The sequence below is a fragment of the Lonchura striata genome, chromosome 5 (genome assembly GCF_050655825.1).
Source record: "Lonchura striata isolate lonStrDom1 chromosome 5, ASM5065582v1, whole genome shotgun sequence".
In the NCBI taxonomy this organism is placed as follows: domain Eukaryota; kingdom Metazoa; phylum Chordata; class Aves; order Passeriformes; family Estrildidae; genus Lonchura; species Lonchura striata.
In genome coordinates this window covers 68,488,136-68,507,412 of record NC_140707.1, presented here as the reverse complement: position 1 = coordinate 68,507,412, position 19,277 = coordinate 68,488,136, and the positions used below count along the sequence as shown (strand labels likewise).

Here is a 19,277-nt window from a genome sequence, read left to right as displayed (position 1 = left end):
CAATATGTCTCAGCAAATCCTGCCAACCCAGAGCCATTCACTTGCTCCAACATTTATATCCAGAGGTGAAACCACTGAAAATCAAACTACTAAAAACCTATTTGTTGGTTCCCGTTCCCTGAACTCCCCAGGACCAGGTCATACAAAATCAGTAGGGACAAACATATTTTTTTCTTTTTTTTTCCCCCCAAAGAATTAGCTTGCAGAGGGAAGGTTGTGCCTGGCTGTCCCAGGTAGACAGGGAGCACAGGGTTCACAAACCCTCAGCAGTTTGGAGATAGACAAAAGTGGGTCTAATTCTACCCCTGGGAAGCCACAGCCAGGCAGGGACTGACCTCAACTCTCTCCAAGCTGACCATGGGGCTCCTCTGCATAAGGAACTCCCTTCACATTTCAGACATTTGTTTTTCCTTTGTGGTTACCCCCATTATCCCTGTTCTTAGGGCTGGGAATTTGCCCCCAATGCTCTCCTCACCGTGGCACCTCGTCCAGGTGGCATTTCCATGATGGCACCCAGGAGCTGCAGGGAGTCTGGGAGCATGCTGGAAGAAAAGAAAACAAACCACTTTGGCCACCTCTCAGCCCCTGACTCACAGTTCCCCTCTCTCAAAGGCAAGATAAGCTGGGCTGAGGCACTGCTGCCATCAGCCCCACCACATCAGACCTCCCCTTTCCTGTTCTTGGAAACCCAAGGGCTGCAAGTCCACAGCCACCTAATCAAAACCAGTGGTGAGTTTTAAAGATGAGGGGAAATAAAACCATTAAATTAGAAGAAATCAGTGTGGATGGAGAGCCAAGGAGGCCACGTGCCAGGAAAGTGAGCTGCCTGCCAGTTTGGCACGGAGTGAATGCTTGGCCTGTTGAGACAAAATGCCAGAGCTGGGCATGCTGAAAAGGCACTTAGCATCTCCAGGGGAAAAGGACAGGGATGAGGACCAGACAGAGCCTGAATGAGTCCCAAACACACACTTGAGTATGAGGATGGGCATGGGGGAGTGTGGGTCTCAGATTCAGTCAAAGGAAGAAACTGAGAGTTTCTAGCCAGGCAAAAAGCCTGGGAAAGTGCTGGGAAAGAATGTAAATAATTCTTTATCTCTCTTGTTTTTCACATTGTTTATAGTTAAGTTCTATCACTGTGCGTCAAGCACTCTGCACCAATGCTGTGGGTTGTTTTCACTTCAGGACCAATGGATTTGGTCCTTGTGGAGCTCTGTATAAAAGAGCAGGGTATTTTGAATAAACCAGAGTTTTACTCTCAGCAGCTTTCTGAGTCAGAATCTCTTCATTCCCATCCTGCCTCAACAGTGACAGGGGAGGATTAAGGCCTGTCCCCACCAGGGACCTGGCTGGTGTTTGTCAGCACAGCCTCATCAGTGACAATGGTGCTGCTGCTGTGGACAGGCTCCCGCTGAAACCAGAGCAAGGGACAGTCCCCAGCAGGAGTGCTGAGGGCACTGGGCTGTGGAGCAGCAGGAAAAGGCTCCCAGCAATCCTGGGAGCACAGCAACCGGACAAGGAAGAGAGGGGTGCAGCCAAGAGCAGCATGTGATGCACCAGCCCTAAGAGCCAGATGTTCAAAGGGCAGTGAAAGCCCCAAACCTTTTTCCTGTGCAGAAATGGGACACCCAAATCATCACTGAGTGCGTGTCCACCTGGGACAGCCAAGCTCAGAGTCTGCCCTGCACAACCTTCCCTCTGCGAGCTAATTCCTTGGGGAAAAAAAGAAAAAATATATTTTTTTTGTTACCCTACCTATTTTGTATGACCTGGGCCTGGGGAGTTCAGGGAATGGGAACCTGTTGGAATCTGTGGTTTTGGTGATTCCAAAATTGCAAAAAGTCTCTGTCTTTCTGCCCCATTGCCAAAGCAGAAGCCATAATTGGTCTGTGCTGGTTTCCAGGTTGTTTATTCTGTTTATCTCTACCATGTTCTGCTGCCCTGCCCAGCTCTGTCCTGCAGGGCAGCGTGTGGGGCTCTGCCCTCAGTGGGATGTGACAAACATTAAATACCAGAAACTCCCTGGACTGGATTTACAATAACGTGCCAATATCTGTCACCTACGTTGGACAGTGTGTCCCCAGCCTGAACCAACAGAAAAATGCCAACACCACAGTGAGACATGGAGGGCATGAAGAAGGAGAAAAAGGACAAGGCACACCCAATTTCCTCCATCTGGTCCCCTTTGGACCCCTCATCTAGAATCCTAAAATTTTACTTTTGCACCCATACCACACTTAATTATTGCTTATATCAAACACTCAGAGCTGGTAATTCATCCCGTAAGGTTGAAAACTTTTCCATGGACAGAGATCACAGCCAGTGTCTCTGGGGGCTCTGTCCAGGGGGGTTCCTGACCCCTGCCAGGGTCCCAGACCTGCCAGGGCAGCCAGAGGGAAGCTCTGGATTCCCACAGGAACCAACAACTCGGTTTTTAGTGGTTTGATGGGGATGCAGCAGCAGCCAGGCTCCTCACCAGAGGCAGAGGAGGTGGGAGCCCTGGCATGACTCTCCTGCTTCCCAGCCTGGCAGCGGGGCTGGCAGAGGGCTCGGGCTCTGCCCGGGCTCCGCTCCTCCCCGGCTCCTCCCCGGCTCTCCGGGACGGCAGAGAGCAAACCGCCCCGCTCCGTGGGCTGCCTTCTCGAGGAGCCTGTGAAAGGAGCAGCCACAGCCAAGTTTCGCCCTGTTTTGACTTTCCCCCTCCGTTCTGTTCGGGGTTTCGAGCGCAGGTTCTCCCGGCGGGGCTGGGAGGAAACGCCGGGTCCGGGGCAGCCGGCAGCTCCCCGGCAAGGAGAGAGGCAGGTCCCGGCTGGATCCTGGGATGCGACCGCAGGGACTGGTGGAAATGTGCTGGGAAAACAAAACAAAACAAAACAAAAAAAAAAAAAAAAAAAAACCCAACCAAACAAAAAAACCCAACAAAAAAAAAAAAAAAAAAAACCACAAAAAAAGAAAAAAAAGAAAAAAAACCCCAACAACAAAACCCCAAACAAACAAAAAACACAAAAAACCAAACCAAAACAAAAGAACAAAACAAACAAACAAACAAAAAAAAAAAACACACAAAAAACGCCCCCCAAAAAGCAAAAGCAAAAAAAAACCCAAAAACCAAAAGCAAACAAAAACAAAAACAAAACAAAAAAAAGGCAAAAAACCCACAAAATCCCAAAAACCAAAACAAACAAAAACAAAAAACCCAAACAAAACCAAAAAAGGCAAAAGAAAAAAAAAACACAAAAAACCCCAAAACAATCAAAAACAAAACCCAAAAAAAAGAAAAGGAAAAAAAGGCATAAAAAACCCCACACAAAAAACCAAAAACAAAACCAAACAAAAACAAAAAAGGCAAAAGAAAAAACAAACAAACAAACAAAAAAAAAAACAACAAAAAAACCCCAGCAACAACAACAACAAAAACCAAAATACAAAACAAAACAAAACAAAACAAAAAAAATTGATTATTTGAGTGAGAGTCTAATATTTTGAAGATGAAGTTTTTACTCCTAAAATCTCATGGTTTTGTCCACGTATTTCTAGACACCAAGGCTGGATGTGGTGAGCTTTCCCAGCAGGTTTCTCCTAAAATCCCCAGCAGAGGCTCCTCCACTGGGCCCTGCACATCCCAGTGTCTGGCCATACCCTGCTCAAGGATCAGCCCTCCTTCCCAAAACTGGGCTGCCTGGGAGGAATTAATGCATTTCATGCACTAACCCACACAGGTAGAAGAATAAAAAGACAAATATGGGCTCGGTGCTCTGTCCCAGATCTGCTGGGTCCTCTGGGCATTGCCTGCCCAGCTGCACAGCATCCCAGCTCAGGAGCTGACAGCACAAGTGAAGGGTAAACAGAGCTTTTCCATGGAAACATTTGTTCAACAAAGAATTGCAAATTTTCATGGTGAGTATCTGGTTTCCTCCAAACTTAATTGTTGTTGTTTCTGAAAGCTGCCCAGCCGGTCTGGATCTGGCTTTCATGAGCTTTTTTTTTCCCTAATGCTTAATTTTCAGCAACTAGGATATCCCTAGTATTTTTTTATTATTAAAAACAAAATTTTTCTTTTGTTTTTATTTTTTCTTTAGGTTTCAATCTTTTTTTTTTCCAACATAAATAGAGGCAACAGCAGCTCTTTTGGGTTTTTTTGCAGGGCACAAACTCTTTCTCACTGAGAGGTTAACAGTAATAATTATAGAATCACAGAATGGTTTGGGTTGGGAGGGACCTTAAAGATCATCCAGTTCCAACCCCCGGGCACGGGCAGGGACACCTTCCACTATCCCAGGGTGCTCCAAGCTCCATCCAACCTGACCTTGAGCATTCCCAGGAGTGGGACACCCACAGCTTCTGTGGGCAGCCTGTGCCAGGGCCTCACCACCTTCATAGTAAAGAATTTCTTTCTAATATCCAATCTAAATCTCCCCTCTTTTGAAACCTAGGAAGGGCCACTTCGATTTTTAGGCTAAGAGTTTGGAGGGGTGGAACTGAGCAGCCGCTCTGAGCCACCCCACATGGACACAGCGGTAATTCCAGGCTTTCCACAGAGGCGGCAAGAATGGGGGGAAGCTCCTGAAGGACACGTGTCAGCACAGAAGGAAGGAAAGATCGCGGCTGACAGTCCAGGAGGAGACAGGAGATGCCGGGGATGCAGAGGCGGCGGGGCCGGCGCGGCGCTGACGGCAGGGGGCGCTGCAGCCCCGGGAACGGGGCCGGCCCCGCCGCGGCTCCTGCGGGTCCCGCATCCCTGCGGGTCCCGCATCCCTGCTCCCGCATCCCTGCGGGTCCCGTATCCCTGCGGGTCCCGCATCCCTGCTCCGGCATCCCTGCTCCTGCATCCCTGCTCCTGCATCCCTGCGAGTCCCGCATCCCTGCGGGTCCCGCATCCCTGCGGGTCCCGCATCCCTGCTCCCGCATCCCTGCTCCCGCATCCCTGCGGGTCCTGCATCCCTGCGGGTCCCGCATCCCTGCTCCTGCATCCCTGCTCCCGCATCCCTGCTCCCGCATCCCTGCTCCTGCATCCCTGCTCCTGCATCCCTGCTCCTGCATCCCTGCGGGTCCCGCATCCCTGCTCCCGCATCCCTGCTCCTGCATCCCTGCTCCTGCATCCCTGCTCCTGCATCCCTGCGGGTCCCGCATCCCTGCTCCCGCATCCCTGCTCCTGCATCCCTGCTCCTGCATCCCTGCTCCCGCATCCCTGCTCCCGCATCCCTGCTCCCGCATCCCTGCTCCTGCATCCCTGCTCCTGCATCCCTGCTCCTGCATCCCTGCGGGTCCCGCATCCCTGCGGGTCCTGCATCCCTGCTCCCGCATCCCTGCTCCTGCATCCCTGCTCCCGCATCCCTGCTCCTGCATCCCTGCTCCCGCATCCCTGCGGGTCCCGCATCCCTGCTCCCGCATCCCTGCGGGTCCCGCATCCCTGCTCCGGCATCCCTGTTCCTGCATCCCTGCGGGTCCCGCATCCCTGCGGGTCCTGCATCCCTGCTCCTCCATCCCTGCTCCTCCATCCCTGCTCCGGCATCCCTGCTCCCGCATCCCTGCTCCTGCATCCCTGCTCCGGCATCCCTGCTCCTGCATCCCTGCGGGTCCTGCATCCCTGCTCCTGCATCCCTGCTCCCGCATCCCTGCTCCCGCATCCCTGCTCCGGCATCCCTGCTCCCGCATCCCTGCTCCTGCATCCCTGCTCTGGCATCCCTGCGGGTCCCGCATCCCTGCGGGTCCTGCATCCCTGCTCCTGCATCCCTGCTCCCGCATCCCTGCTCCCGCATCCCTGCTCCGGCATCCCTGCTCCCGCATCCCTGCTCCTGCATCCCTGCTCCTGCATCCCTGCGGGTCCCGCATCCCTGTGGGTCCTGCATCCCTGCTCCCGCATCCCTGCGAGTCCCGCATCCCTGCTCCCTCATCCCTGCTCCGGCATCCCTGCTCCTGCATCCCTGCGGGTCCCGCATCCCTGCTCCTGCATCCCTGCTCCTGCATCCCTGCTCCTGCATCCCTGCGGGTCCCGCATCCCTGCTCCGGCATCCCTGCGAGTCCCGCATCCCTGCTCCCGCATCCCTGCTCCGGCATCCCTGCTCCTGCATCCCTGCGGGTCCCGCATCCCTGCTCCGGCATCCCTGCTCCTGCATCCCTGCTCCTGCATTCCTGCTCCTGCATTCCTGCTCCTGCATGCACACACACTGCGGGTCCTGTGTTCACACACACTGCCAGTCCTGTATTCACACACATTCCCTATCCTGCATTCCTGATCCTGCATTCCCACTCCTGCATGCACGCACACTCCCAGTCCTGTATTCCCACTCCTGCATGCATGCACATTCCCAGTCCTTCATTCACACTTCTACACTCCTGCTCCTGCATGCACACGCACTCCGGATCCTGCATTCAAATCACTTCTACACTCCCGCTCCTGCATTCCTGCACCTGCACCCCACTCCTGTATTCCCACTCCTGCACTCTCACTCCTGCACCCCGCTTCTTTATTCCCACTTCTACACTCCCACGCCTGCATTCCCGCTCCTACATTCCCACTCCTGTATCCCCACACCTCTATTCCCACTCTTCTATTCCCACTCCTGCCCTCCCGCTGCTCTATTCCCACTCCTGCACTCTTGCTTCTCTATTCCTTCTCTTGTATTCCTGTATTCCCACTCCTGCATTCCCACTCCTCTATTCCCACTCCTGCATTCCCACTCCTGTATTCCCACTCCTGCACTCCCACTCCTGTATTCCTGTATTCCCACTCCTGTATTCCCATTCCTGCACTCCCACTCCTGTATTCCTGTATTCCCACTCCTGCATTCCCACTCCTGCATTCCCACTCCTGCACTCCCACTCCTGTATTCCTGTATTCCCACTCCTGCATTCCCACTCCTGCATTCCCACTCCTGTATTCCCACTCCTGTATTCCCACTCCTGTATTCCTGTATTCCCACTCCTGCACTCCCACTCCCAGCTCAGCACTGGGGCACAGGAGCCTCCCTGGCACCCCAAGCACATCCCCCAGGACATCCCCCACCAACCTTTGTGGTTTCACCCAGCACCAAGCAGTGAAATTTGGGATGTTATTTCTAAGCCATGTCAGAGCAAGGTGTCCAGAGAAATCCTGTGCATGGAAAGGTTTTGGTGCAGGGATAAGACCTGGAGCAGAGAAGCCTCATCCTCCCTTTGGCAGCTCTGGCTTTTTGGGATGCAGGAGGCTGAACTTGCCTGTTGCTTGTGCACAGGGAAAGCAGGAGGAGGGAAGCAGTCCGTAAAATCAAGGTAGCCTGGATAAAGTGCAATCACAAGCCACTGCAAACCTGTGGAATTGGGGCAAAGAACCTGATTTGCTGTAAAACCATGAATGTGAGCACAACATTTAAAGAAAAAAACCAACATCCTTCCATTAACTGTACTGATTTATGCCAGTAAATTTACACCCATCTCTCCAGTTGTACCTGCTAAGAATAAAACCAGGGATGCACCATAGCCTCTGTTCCATCCTGTAACTCCTCTGTGAGTTCAGGCTTTATTTTTAGCTTGGCTTCCTCAGGGCACTGTCTGATCTAATTTCTCCAGGGAGAAGATTTTTTCTGCTAGATGCCACCCTCCTGCTGAAAACCCCCATTCTCCCCAGCACTGCTGAAGGGCCTGACCTTCTCAAGCAAATTGGAAAGGTAAATGGGTCAAATTTGGTTCAAAAATTGGCAGCCAAATATATCAAGACCTAAAGAAGCATCGTGGGGTGAGATAGACAAGTGGGACACAGACATTGGAACAGCAAGTCAGTGGTTCTAGGAAAGGCAGGATTACTAGGGGAGGAAGGAAAATGGGATATTTTCCTGTTTCCTTGCTGTGATTTGGCTGGTGTGCCACTGCCAAGCTCTTGGTGACAGACTCCCAGGCAGTTCTCTGCGAGGGCTCAGTGCTGGTTCCTGCTCTTGGGTCCTGTGATGTTGTTTCTGGCCAGCAGCGGGTTGAGCTCATGTCTTGTAATTAGTGGGTGGGCTCGAGGAGACCACTGCGGCTTCTGATCTCTCAGGGAAAGAGAGAAAATAAGCAGGATTAAGGAATTTTAGTAAATTACAGGCATTTTCATTTCACATGAGCTTTGCCAGGAACATCAAGCCCTGCAGAAAGAATGGCCACTGCAGGACATGCTACCCATGGGCAGGACTAAAGGATTTGGTGTCTCATCAGTCACCCAAAAAACTGTGGATGTGTGTTTGTGTGTCTGTGTGTGTGTGCACATGCAGCCTTTCCTGGGCTGGCAGTGGCCCTGGGAACATGGCACCTCTGCAAGATTAAAGGGATATATCCCATCTGCAAGCAGAATTTTACACAGATTTCTATTTTATAGCAGGATTGCTGTAACTGGAGGGAGCTGAGGGATGAGATGTCAGAGCAGGGGGAGCACTGGTTCTTATTCATTTGTAGCCAAAACAGTCTGTTGAGGTGATAATACCACATGTGCAGCTCCACTCCTGGCTCACAGTTTTCCCTGCAGCAGGGAGAGACAGAAAGTTAGCCACAAATTCCCCTGGAAAATGCCAATTGTGAAGCTGCAGCAACTGAGCAGGAGTCATAGGAGTACAGGTAGCACTTGGAACTGCTTTTTATCAGGATCTTTGCCCTTGGTGTAGGAACTTGGCAAGGGGTTGGAAGCCAAACTCCCCAGCCTGTCTCATCCACACCCCCCACCCAGTTGACATTTCTGCTGTATATATTCACTCAGCAGCACTGAAAACTTGTGAACAGTCAGTACATAGTGCTAAACGCATAAAATAAACACAAATGCTGTTTCAGGTGGTCGTGTATTGTCCTAATTCTGCTTCAGGGTACAGGATCCGAGCATCCCATTCCCACCTGAGTGAAAGGAGTTCCATTTCCAGCATCACCAAGCAATCCCTTGCTGGCATTTTTCCTAAATAACTTTTTTTTTTTTTTTTTTTTCTGGAGAAAGGGGCTGGCATTCAGAGCAGGTGGGATCTAATCAGACTGTGGCTGAAGCACATGCCCCAAAACGGGTCTTTTAGAACTACAATAGAGACAAAACCTGCCACTATCTACTTTTTAACTGCAAACAAGGATCTAATCCTGCACACCTTGCTCCTGGGAATGGCTTATCAGGTGAGTTGTTCCACACAGTGGCTCTATCAGGTGCATTTATCTCCCTATGTACATTTACATGTATAGGAGATGTTTATGTATTCTGTCTCCTACTCAGTGTAGCCATTAATCATGTGCTGCTCCACCCAAAACACCTTAAAAGCGGCAATGGCTGCTTCCAGTGTCGCTCATGGGACTCTTATTTAAGGGTTTATCGCACCAGGGCTGCCAAATGCAAGTCCCCGACCCTAAAAAAACCCCAGGCTGTTCTCACTAAAAACCGGCGAGGTTTGGACCAGAGCCCGTTGCTTTTTCTACCATTGCTTCAGGCAACAATTGTCATGCTTGGGGACACCTCACCCCCGGGGTGGTGGCCTTTGCTGGCATCCCTGCCACGCTGCACACATCCAGCACCCACCTCCCAACCAGCCAAGAGCCTCTCTCCCCCTCTCTCCTTATTTCAGCTAAATAACCTGGCGATTATATTTCCACATGAAAGTGCCCCGGTGTTCAGGTGGACAATCTGACTCCGGCTGAGCCGCCTGGAATCCCTGCGGTTTGGATTTTCAGCAGGGAACAATCTTATCAGCGCAGATTGTACACATTGATAGGGAGCCCTCGGGTAGGGTTGCACAAGCACAGATTGCCTCAGCCGGGATGGGGAAGGCTCTGCTCGCTGGATTTATTTGTTTTCCCCACCGAAGGTTTCAGGTTCTCCCGGTGACCATCATTTCAGCTTTCCTTCCCTGCTCATTGTTTGAACACCCGAGCTTTCCTCATGGATCACTGGGCAGCAGGTCCAATTTAAATCTGGTCTCAGCTCCCGGACCTTTGTATGTTAGCTTGAGAGATTTCTCGCAAATAGGGTTTTTTCCCACCCTATCTCGCTATGATCCTGCTCTGTTGGAGGATGGGATGGGCCCCTGTTTGGGATGGATGTGATTTCCCCCTCCCATTTTGGCCTCTTCCCCTCCTGCCAGCTCCTCTTTCAAATCTGGCAGCTGCGTGGGCACCTGGGCTCCGATTGCAGAGGAGGATATTCGGTTTCCGTGGAGGCCACCAGCGAATAGCTGCGGCTACGTAACCCTGGCAGAGGCGGGGGATGAGGACAGAGGGGCGTCCTGAGCAAAGCCAAGCCCCCAAAACGTCACCCGGAGGAGCACAGGGGGTGCAGACCCGGATACAGGGCATCCAAGGACAGCACATCCTCGGTCCCACCCCATGGCATACAATGCCCTGCTGCCAGGACAGTCCCCTCGGGCACGGAGTGGCAGGGGCTGAATGCACCCATGAGACATCCAGGCTGGGTTTCTGCGAGGTTGCTGGGCACGGCACAAGAAATCACCATGCAAGTCAGGGTTTGGCTTTAGAAAATGTTTTAGGTTTGAATTTAACCCTGCAGCTGCTGCAGAGCCATTGTGGTGTCCACCGCGGGCTCCCCTTTGTCGTGTCTCAGTCCTATTCACAGATTTGGCTCTTTTTGCCTCTTTTCCTTCTGGTTTAGAGGATTTTAACAAATCCCCCTTGCACTGGTGCCTTCAGATCATGCATCACCTCTTTTTCCTATCTAGGGTAGATTAGCAAATTCAACACATCCATAAACCAGAAGGGACTACTGTGATGAGCTGGTTGGACATTTGGTGTGCTGTGAGCCTGGATCAAGGTGCTAAACACCTCCCTGAAAGTCATCACCATGCAGGGGCTTCTTCTCCTCCATCCTAAACCTTCCCAGCTAGGCTTGAATTCAGCCCTGAGTAGGAGCAGACTGGAGTGGGGTGGTGGGGGTGGCCAGCTGCTGACCATCCTCACTAAGATCATCACAGGCTTTGGCCACACCACTGTCCCCCACCACCCCAGTGCCAGGCTCCTATGAGGTGATGGAAATCACACAGGCCAGCAGCAGAGCCCCAGAGTCCTGTTGCTAAAGGTTTCCTCCAGCCCAGCCCTGCCTGTTCGGGAGTTCAGAGGCAGAGCAGAGGTGGGGATCTCTGAGCAAGCCTCCTGCAGCTCCCCATCTTCAAGCCCTGCTTTGCATTTGCCCTCCTGAGGGTTTTTTGAACCCAGTCTGGGTCACCCTTGGGACCTGGAGGGCTCAGAAGCAGATCCTGCACACAAGGTAACAGCCCTGGCTGGCACCAGCCCCTTGGCCAGCTTGTTGCTTTGTCTGTCCACTTCAGCAGGCACCGTGTCTCCTGGGGATAGCACAGCTTCAGCATCCCCTGTGCTGTTCCCCCCCAAGAAATAATCCCACCTCCTCATCAAGCTCCTTCTTGGCTTTTGGAGAAGTTGCCTCAAGGAGCATTTCTGAAAATAGAAACTCATAAAATCACATAAATGTAGAATGGTTTGGGTTGGAAGGGACTTTAAAGATCATCCCATGCGCAGGACACCTTCCTCTAGACCAGGTTGCTCAGAGCCCCATCCAGCCTGGCCCTGAACATTTCCAGGGGTGGGGATTCCTCCTGTGTTTCCCTGCCAGCTCCAGGACATTAGGATGATGTTAATTCCCTAAATCTGATTTGCTCTAGGACGGTGCTGCCTTTCTGTTGAACGAAGCATGCACAAGGGCAGTGTCTGCCAGCATCCCTGGCAGCCACAAAATCCCTCCTGTGCCCTCCTGGAGGGAGCTGCAGGTCCCTGTGACACCCACCACCCCCCACAGGGCAGTGGGAGCAGGGGTGGGGGGACACGGGCTCCCTTTGGGGCTCAGGAGAAACACCCTGGTAGTTTGCAGATGTGATTTCATTTTCCAATTGTTTCTAATTTGCTTGGTTTTTTTTGTTTGTTTGGTTTTTGTTTTTTTGCTTTTTTTTTTTTTTTTGTGGGGTGTTTTGGTTGGGTTTTTTTTTTTCAGTTCTAGAAAAGAGACAATTTCTTCAGGGAGTGTTAGCCACAAGCCTCATCTGGCATTGTTTTTTAGTCAATTGGTTTTGTCTCATATTAGGAATATTGTGTTACATAATGATAAGGTGGGGTGACTTATTATGGGGGCTATAAAGGGAGGCAGTGTGGGAGTGCAGAGCACCAGCTGCCCTCCCCACCCATCACCTGCCCTTGCTCTGACCTTCAGCAGGTCTGTCATCTCCCCAGGTCTGTTTCCCCTCCTGTAAATCAGGGCTGATCCACCCTCCTGCTATTATCCTAAAAGCTTTTCCATCCTGAAGTCAGGAAAAGAAGAATGTTTTCCCTTTTCTTCCATCCTGAGATGCAGGCACGACGGTTTCCCATACCTTCTCCACCACAGCTGAAATTCATCTGAGCCTGAGCAGATAGCAGAGCATCTCTATCCCTGCAGAGCTGAGCTGTGGGTGAGAAGCTGAGGCAGGGATGAGCAGGAGTCGCTCTGCCCACAGAGGTATTTTCCAAAAGCACTGGACAAAAGAAAACAGGAAACCGTAATTGAACTAAATCTGCCTCTTTAACCTCATTATTAGGATTGGGATTATATGCTTCAGAGAAAGTTCAACCTCTGTTTACAACTTGAGGAGATGTGGATGAACGCTATAAACCACAGGGAGAGAGGGAATGTTCCTGCACTTGGTGGGAAGTCCAGCTGGAAGGAAAGACAGGGTGGCATGGGAAGGGGGTTCAGCCTGGTGCCCTCCTTCCAGGCAGCATGAGGCTGCACTTGGGGTGAGCACTAAAAATCTCTGGTAATTTGCTCTCTGTGCCTGAAGATTAAAGCAAATTTTCCTTAATTTCCATATTTAAAACTGTGTCCACATGCAGCTGGGAAAGATGACAGCGTCTCAGGTTCCTCTGTACACTGCCCCCAAGCTCCTGCAGATCCAGCCTCTGCCACCTCTGCCCTCCCCACACTGCACCTGGTGCCCTCAGAAAACCTGCCAGGAACAGCAAAATCCATCTCTGGACACAGATTGCCACAGCCAGGATGTGCAAACTCTGTGTTCTGCTGCTGCTCGTGGCACGGGGCAGGTTGGACAAAGTGTCACCAGCAGCGTCACCCCGCAGCAAGCTCTTCCTTGGGTGCAAAATTCCTGACAGCAAAGCACATTGGGTGGGCAGACAGAGAGATTTCCCACCTGTGCAGCATTCCTGAGCTGCAGTCTGGAGAAAAGCAGGAGCAAAGGAGAAGCTCAGAGGTGAAGAGTTATCTCGGGGCGCGTGCTGACTCTTTTACAGAGCCTGCGGATCCTGAAGCACTTCAGGAATAGTTAAACAATTGTTAAATAGTACTTTATCTTCAGGCTGGATAACAACAGAAGCAGCCACTGGCTGCCCAGTGACAGGCAGCTCCATAAAACCACCTACCCAGAAGAGAGGGGGTTGGGATGCCTTGGCCTAATCCTGACAGTACCGCACACCTGGACTCATTCCAGTTGCTGACATTCCCAAACCAGTGTGCTTAAAATGAAACTCCAACTTTCTGGCTGTTCAGGCCTGGCTTGCAAAGACACAGAGCACCAATGTACCACATCTTGGCCCTGGGCTCCTGCAATTGCAGCTGGGGATGTGTAAGCTTTAGGGAGCCAGGCCTGGAAATGTTGGGCTTAAATCCACGGGCTGAGTGAGCATCCACTCCTCAGCAGCAGCTCCTGTGGAGGATTTGCCAGCACGTAGCCCAGGACTGTGGGGGCAGAGAATGGGACTCTACCTGGCCCTCGAGGGGGCTGGTGGGGAAGGGGAGTGGGCAGGAGCTGGCAGCAGAGACAGGACAGCACTGGCTCAGCATGACCCAGGAAATTAAACTAAGAGAGAGCAGGGGGCTGGCTTTCTCCTTGGGTATTTGCTTTTATACACTGAATTTCCTGCTTGGGGAATCTAAGTGCACCCCACAGCCCTCCCCAGGCTGTCCCAAAGGTGGAGATGGGCTGGGGAGCAGCGGGCTGCCCATCTGACTCCAACAGAGGAAGAAACGCTTACGGTAGAGGTGACCTTTCTAAATCCCCGCTTTGGACAGACATTTCCAATAAGTGCTGAAGAAAAGCCTGCCAGTTCCAGCTTTCTCAGCCTGCTCTCCATTTTCCTTCCATCCTCTCCAGGCTGAATTTAATCCGAGAAGGTTCCTTTGAGCTTTTGTGTGTTGCTGAGGGAGATGTGGGCGCACAAGGGATCGCGTTACAACTTTCATTTCCTGAAATGTTTGAGGGAACATCCAGGGTTTTATCCACACATCAGGCAAAGTTGAGGGCTCGGATTTCAGGTCTTGTCACTCAGCTGTCACCAAACAAATGAGGCTCTCAGAGCTGGAGATGGAGAGAGCTACCTGCTATTCATGACCCCAAAAGCAGGTGATCACTCATGGGAAAAGCAGGTAGAATTAATCATTCTGCTGTTCTCGTTTCCTCCCCTTTTTTGGCTGACCTGGACACAGTGTGAAATCTGTCCTGGGGGGTGAACAGGAGTGGGGGGGCGAATTAACTCCTTCCTGCCAGTGGAAATACGAAGCAGAGCTTAGCGAGAAAGAGCCTCAGGCTGCCTCCCCAGGCTGGCTCTGCTGTGAAAAGCTTGCTGCGAGGTCAAGCCTAATCGAGGAGAGCTCAACAACCTGTGCCTGGCTCAGCTCCAGCGCCTCCCTGCTCCTACCTGACAGCTGGCCAGAGAGTTATTTCCAGGGGGATGCCCTCAGCACCCTCCATCCCTCCTTGTTGCCAACCTCGTCCCTGTCCCTTTTGGGAAAATGGAGAGCAGGGGGTTGGGTAGGGCTCTGAGGCCGGGCACCTGAGGCTACCCCCGGTCTGCAGGTGTGTGCTGGAAAGGGGAATTTGGGCAAGGGGAGCATCCCATGGCATCTCCCCCAGCCTTCGCCAACCAATCCTGTCCGTGCCTACATGCAGGAAGTGCATCCTGCATGTTTGAGCTATTTGCTTTGAAAATAACTCCTGGTTTGGGAGTCCTTGCTTGGCTTTCCAGCCGCGCAGGGATGGAGCCCCGGGCAATATTTATCCTTCCTCTTCACTGAGCCTGTGGTTTGGGAAAAAAACGAAGCTGGAGCTTATCCATCCTCGAGGCGTAGAGTCCGCAGCTGACCCTAAAAACATCCTGCATTTCCCCGGGGGTTCCCCTTTTCTGCCCGAGGGGACAGGAGCGGCTGCTTTGTGACGGATCCCGGTGGAACTGGATGAGACCCCCGGAAGGTGATGAAGGTCCCCGGAAAGGGACGAGAGGGCGAGCCCGGAGCGGGGGCACGGAGCGTCCCGTCCTGTCCCCTACGGTCCCGCCGGGTTAGGCGGTAGGACTCGCCTCCGGTCCCCTTCCCCAGCCGGGCAGCCGAGGTCGGGGTCGATGCACACCAAGAGTGGGGGGTCCATGCTGCCCCCACAACGCCGGGTCTTGCCCCGGCTTCTTCTTGCAGAGGAGCGCGAGCAGCTGCGCGGTTTGCGCGTCCGTGCGCGGGATTTGCGCCCTCCGCCCGTGGTCCCACGGAGCCCCGCGGTGCCCGGCCGGGCGGGGGGTCCCGCAGGGCCCCGGCCGTGCTCCCCTAAAGCGTCGTGGGCGCGGGAAGCCCGGCGGGATCTCCCCCGAGGGGGCGGCCGGGGCCCGTCCGGAGGGAGCAGGGAAAGCACCGCAGAGCCCCGGGCCCGGCTCCCCCGCGGCCGGAGCCCAGCAGGGCGAGGCCGGAGCACGGATCCGCTGCCCCGTGCGGCCGCGGGTGGGGATCCGCCAGGAGCTCTGCAGCGGCGCCGGGGCCCGCCGGGGATCGAGCGGGAGGGACGCGCAGCGCTCCGGCCGGGCAAGACCCTCCTGCAGAGGGTGACATTTCTCCATGGCCCAAGACCCCGAGCACAAACACGGCAGCGATTTAAATAAACACGCACTTAATGATGCAAAACGCTAACAGAGACGACCGGCACCGGCGAGGCCCCGACGGGGCGGCCGGCGGAGCCCGGTGCTCCCTCCCGGCCGAGTGTCCGGCTTCCCTCGGGGCACAGCAGGCGAAACGGGTCCTCTGTCCCCGTCCCTGCTCCCTTACTGGGTCACCGGCTTCCCCGCAGCCCCGAGCCTCCGCTGCAGCCCGTGGGGAGGGGGAGAGGGTGGGCAGAGGGGCACGGGTTCGCCCCTGCAAAGAAAAGCGCAGCCTGAGTGTTCTGCCATCAGCGTTGTTTAATTTAGACTGTTTAGGTACAATAGAAAATAAACCCGAAAGCACATGCGATTTTTGGTAACAAATACTCGAGACAGGCAGCGTCATCCGCGGGCTCTCTGCAAGCCGGAGGAGGGAGGCGGCGAGCGGGCACAGACGGGAGAAGGCAAAGGGGAACTGGCGGTTTAGGAGGAAATGGCCGTCGACTTTTATTATTACTATTATTATCCTAATTTTTAGCCACATCGATGCATTTCACCACCAAAGACGAGAAAAGTGGGGGACGCGGGTCCACGGGAGCCCACTCAGTATCTGCCTCGCACGGCCGCGGTCAGACACAGGCACTTGGTAAAACTCTAATACTGCAGCTTTTGATATATTTTTTCCCACTCTTTTTTTTTTCTTTCTTTTTTTTTTTTTTTTTAAAGTTTAAACTACATCGAAATTTTTGGTAAGGCTAAGTATGAAAAATGTAAACGTAACTTCCCCTCCCTCCTCCCACTCTGCCACAGGGCTCAGTACAGTGATTCTCTCTCTCTGTCCCTTTCCCAGATCCTCGGGGACCGGGCCAGGCAGCAGCAGGGATGTGCCGGCCGACCCTGCCCCACCGCGCCCACGGCGCTGGGATTTGTTTGAATGGAATCGGATCCAGCAGGGGTTGGGGTTTCATTTTCTTTTTTTTTTTTTTTTCCCCTTTTACATTTTCTTTTACTTTTTTTTTTTTTTTTTGTTTAATTCCCGTTGGGACCAACTCGTTTGAACTCGAAGGGCTGATGAGGGTTATTGCCGCTCTCTGTGTTTGGCTACGTGGAAAAAAAAATAATTAAAAAATCGTGGTGATAGTGGGAGACGCTGAGGGGGAACTGGAGCAAGAGCCGATGTGGGGTTGTGTGAAAAGAGACGAGAGTCCCGTTAACAATCAGCGGGTGACCTGTAAAACCGGGTGCTGTCCTCTATGTACAACCCAGAGCCTCTGTCCCCGAGCAGAACCTCCTCCTCTCCCGATCCTCCGGCGGCCCGCCGAGGGCCTTTAGGATCCCAGATCCACCAGGCTGGACGTGAGGGGTCCCAGCAGCGAGTCCTGGAGCTGGTGGCCTTGGAGGCTGTGCGGGGTCTGGGATGCGGCTAAGCCGCTCAGGGAATAGCCGGAGCTCCTGGCGTGGCTGAGGTTCCCCTGCAAGAGCAGGACCGAGTTCTGATCCGGGCTTTGGGGAGGAGAAAACTCTTCCTCGGAGCTGGACATGAGGGGTTTGCTTCCATCCAGAGGCGAGAGTTGGTTCGGTTTGTTGGTGGCCGCGTTGTTGTTTTCCGTGTTCTCTCTGCGGAAAGGCAAAAAAAAAATAAATGTATATATAATCCCACCACGGGGATGTTAGGGCGGGCACGAGGCGGCGGGGATGGGCATTGTGCTAATGCCCACCGTAAATCCTTCGCCTTTAGTTCCAGCGTGGGAGCAGATGCTTCTCAAGGGGGGAAAAATAATCCTAAAAAAATTCATAACGGATCGTCCCTATTCCTTTTATCCCTCCTACAAATAAATACACTGAACAGCCCGGTAATTTAGGTGAGGAGGGAAAACTGGAGGAAGGGATTTTTTTTTTGAGGGGCCGTCTTCCTTTCTTTTTAATTAAAAATGAAAGTACGGCCCGCGGACGAGCTGGGTGCGGGGTTTTCTCCAGGCGGCTCGGTGGGGAGGCAGCTGAAGGAGATGCCCTCCGTGGCTCTCTGCCTCGCCGGGCCGAGCGGCCGCCTCGCACCGAGGCCACCGCGTCGCCTGCCGGGGTGGCCTCGGTACGGGGCGGCGGCTCGGCCCGGCCGGCGCGTCCTCATCCCGATCTCCCTCTGCTTCCCCCCACCTCGCCATCCCGGAGCTGCATCTCTCTCCTCCGAGCTCCGGAGCTATCCTGCCCGACCCGCGGCCACACGCGACCCGGCATCCCGACCGCTTCCCGGAGCCTCCGGGTCCGCATCGCTCCCGGTTTACTCGGGGAGGCAGGCAGCAAACAAAGGCGGCGGAGCGGCCTGGAAGAAGACGGTGGAAGCTCGTTGCTCCCCCAGGGCAGGTGAGGTCGAGTGAAAAACCCATTTGGGTTTCCACGGAAGGGGGAACCGCAACGCGGTTTAGGAGGGAAAAAAAAAAAAAAAAAAAAGGATTTGAAGGGAACCGTGTGTTTTCGTCGCTCCTATCCCATCCGGCTCCGGGTACTCGCCGCGTTCCCGGAGTAGCTCCCGGGTTCCCAAACGCCCCCAGCACGGTGGAGCAGGGAGAAAAGCGGAGAACGGAGGGTGGCACGTACCTTTCCTTCGCCTCCGCCGCTCGGTCCCGTTGCCTTCTGTTCTTGAACCAGTTGCTGACCTGGGTGGTGGTGAGACCGGTGGCTTCCGCCAACTCCCGCTTCTCCCGGGGGGACGGGTAGGGGTTGTGGGCGTACCATTCCCGCAGCACGCCCCGGGATTTCTCCTTGAAGCAGTAGCTGGTTTCCTCGCCGTCCCAGATGGTGCGGGGCAAAGGGAATTTTCGGCGGACGCGGTATTTGCCGACGGCGCCCAAGGGTCTGCCCCGCAGCTTCTCGGCTTCCACGTAGTGCGCCTTGAGCCAGAGCTGCTGCAGCTTGGGGTGGTTGTGGGGGGAGAACTGGTGGCTCTCCAGGATCTTGTAGAGCTCGCGGAAGTTGCCGCGGTGGAAGGCCACCACCGCCTTGGCCTTGAGGACGCTCTCGTTCTTGTGCAGGTGGTCGCAGGCCGGCAGCGACCAGAGGAACCGGCCCAGCCTCTCCAGGTTCCCCCCTTGCTGCAGCACCTCGCAGACGCAGGCGACCTGCTCCTGCGTGAAGCCAAACGACGGCAGCATCGACATGGCCGAGCGCGGCGGCGGCCGCAGGAGGACGAGGAGAAGGAGGAGGAGGACGAGGAGGAGGCGACGGGCACCCCGCGGGAGCGCGGCGGCGGAGGGGCGCGGGGTAGGCGCCCGCCGGGCCCGGGCCCGGTGCTGATCCCGATCCCGGTGCCGGTGCCGGCCCCAGAGCGGGGAGGCGCTGCGGCAGGCGAGGGCGGTGTGCCGGGCGAGCGGGGATGCTCGTCGCGGCGCCGGGGGGACTTTGTCCCCGCTCCGCCGCCGCCGCGCTTAAAGCGCCCGAGCCCCCGCGCCGCGCTGATT

At 54.2% G+C, this 19,277-nt stretch overlaps 1 protein-coding gene across 1 annotated transcript; it reads right to left on the bottom strand.

The window, feature by feature from the left end:
- Nucleotides 1–16,832: 16,832 nt before the first annotated feature.
- SIX1 (SIX homeobox 1) lies at nt 16,833–19,277 on the bottom strand. The gene is made up of 2 exons (XM_021554476.3): nt 18,418–19,277; nt 16,833–17,439 (listed from the first exon to the last, which is right to left on the bottom strand). Exons 1-2 carry the CDS (start codon nt 18,975–18,977, stop codon nt 17,151–17,153), a joined length of 849 nt encoding a protein of 282 aa, XP_021410151.1. The 5' UTR covers nt 18,978–19,277; the 3' UTR covers nt 16,833–17,150.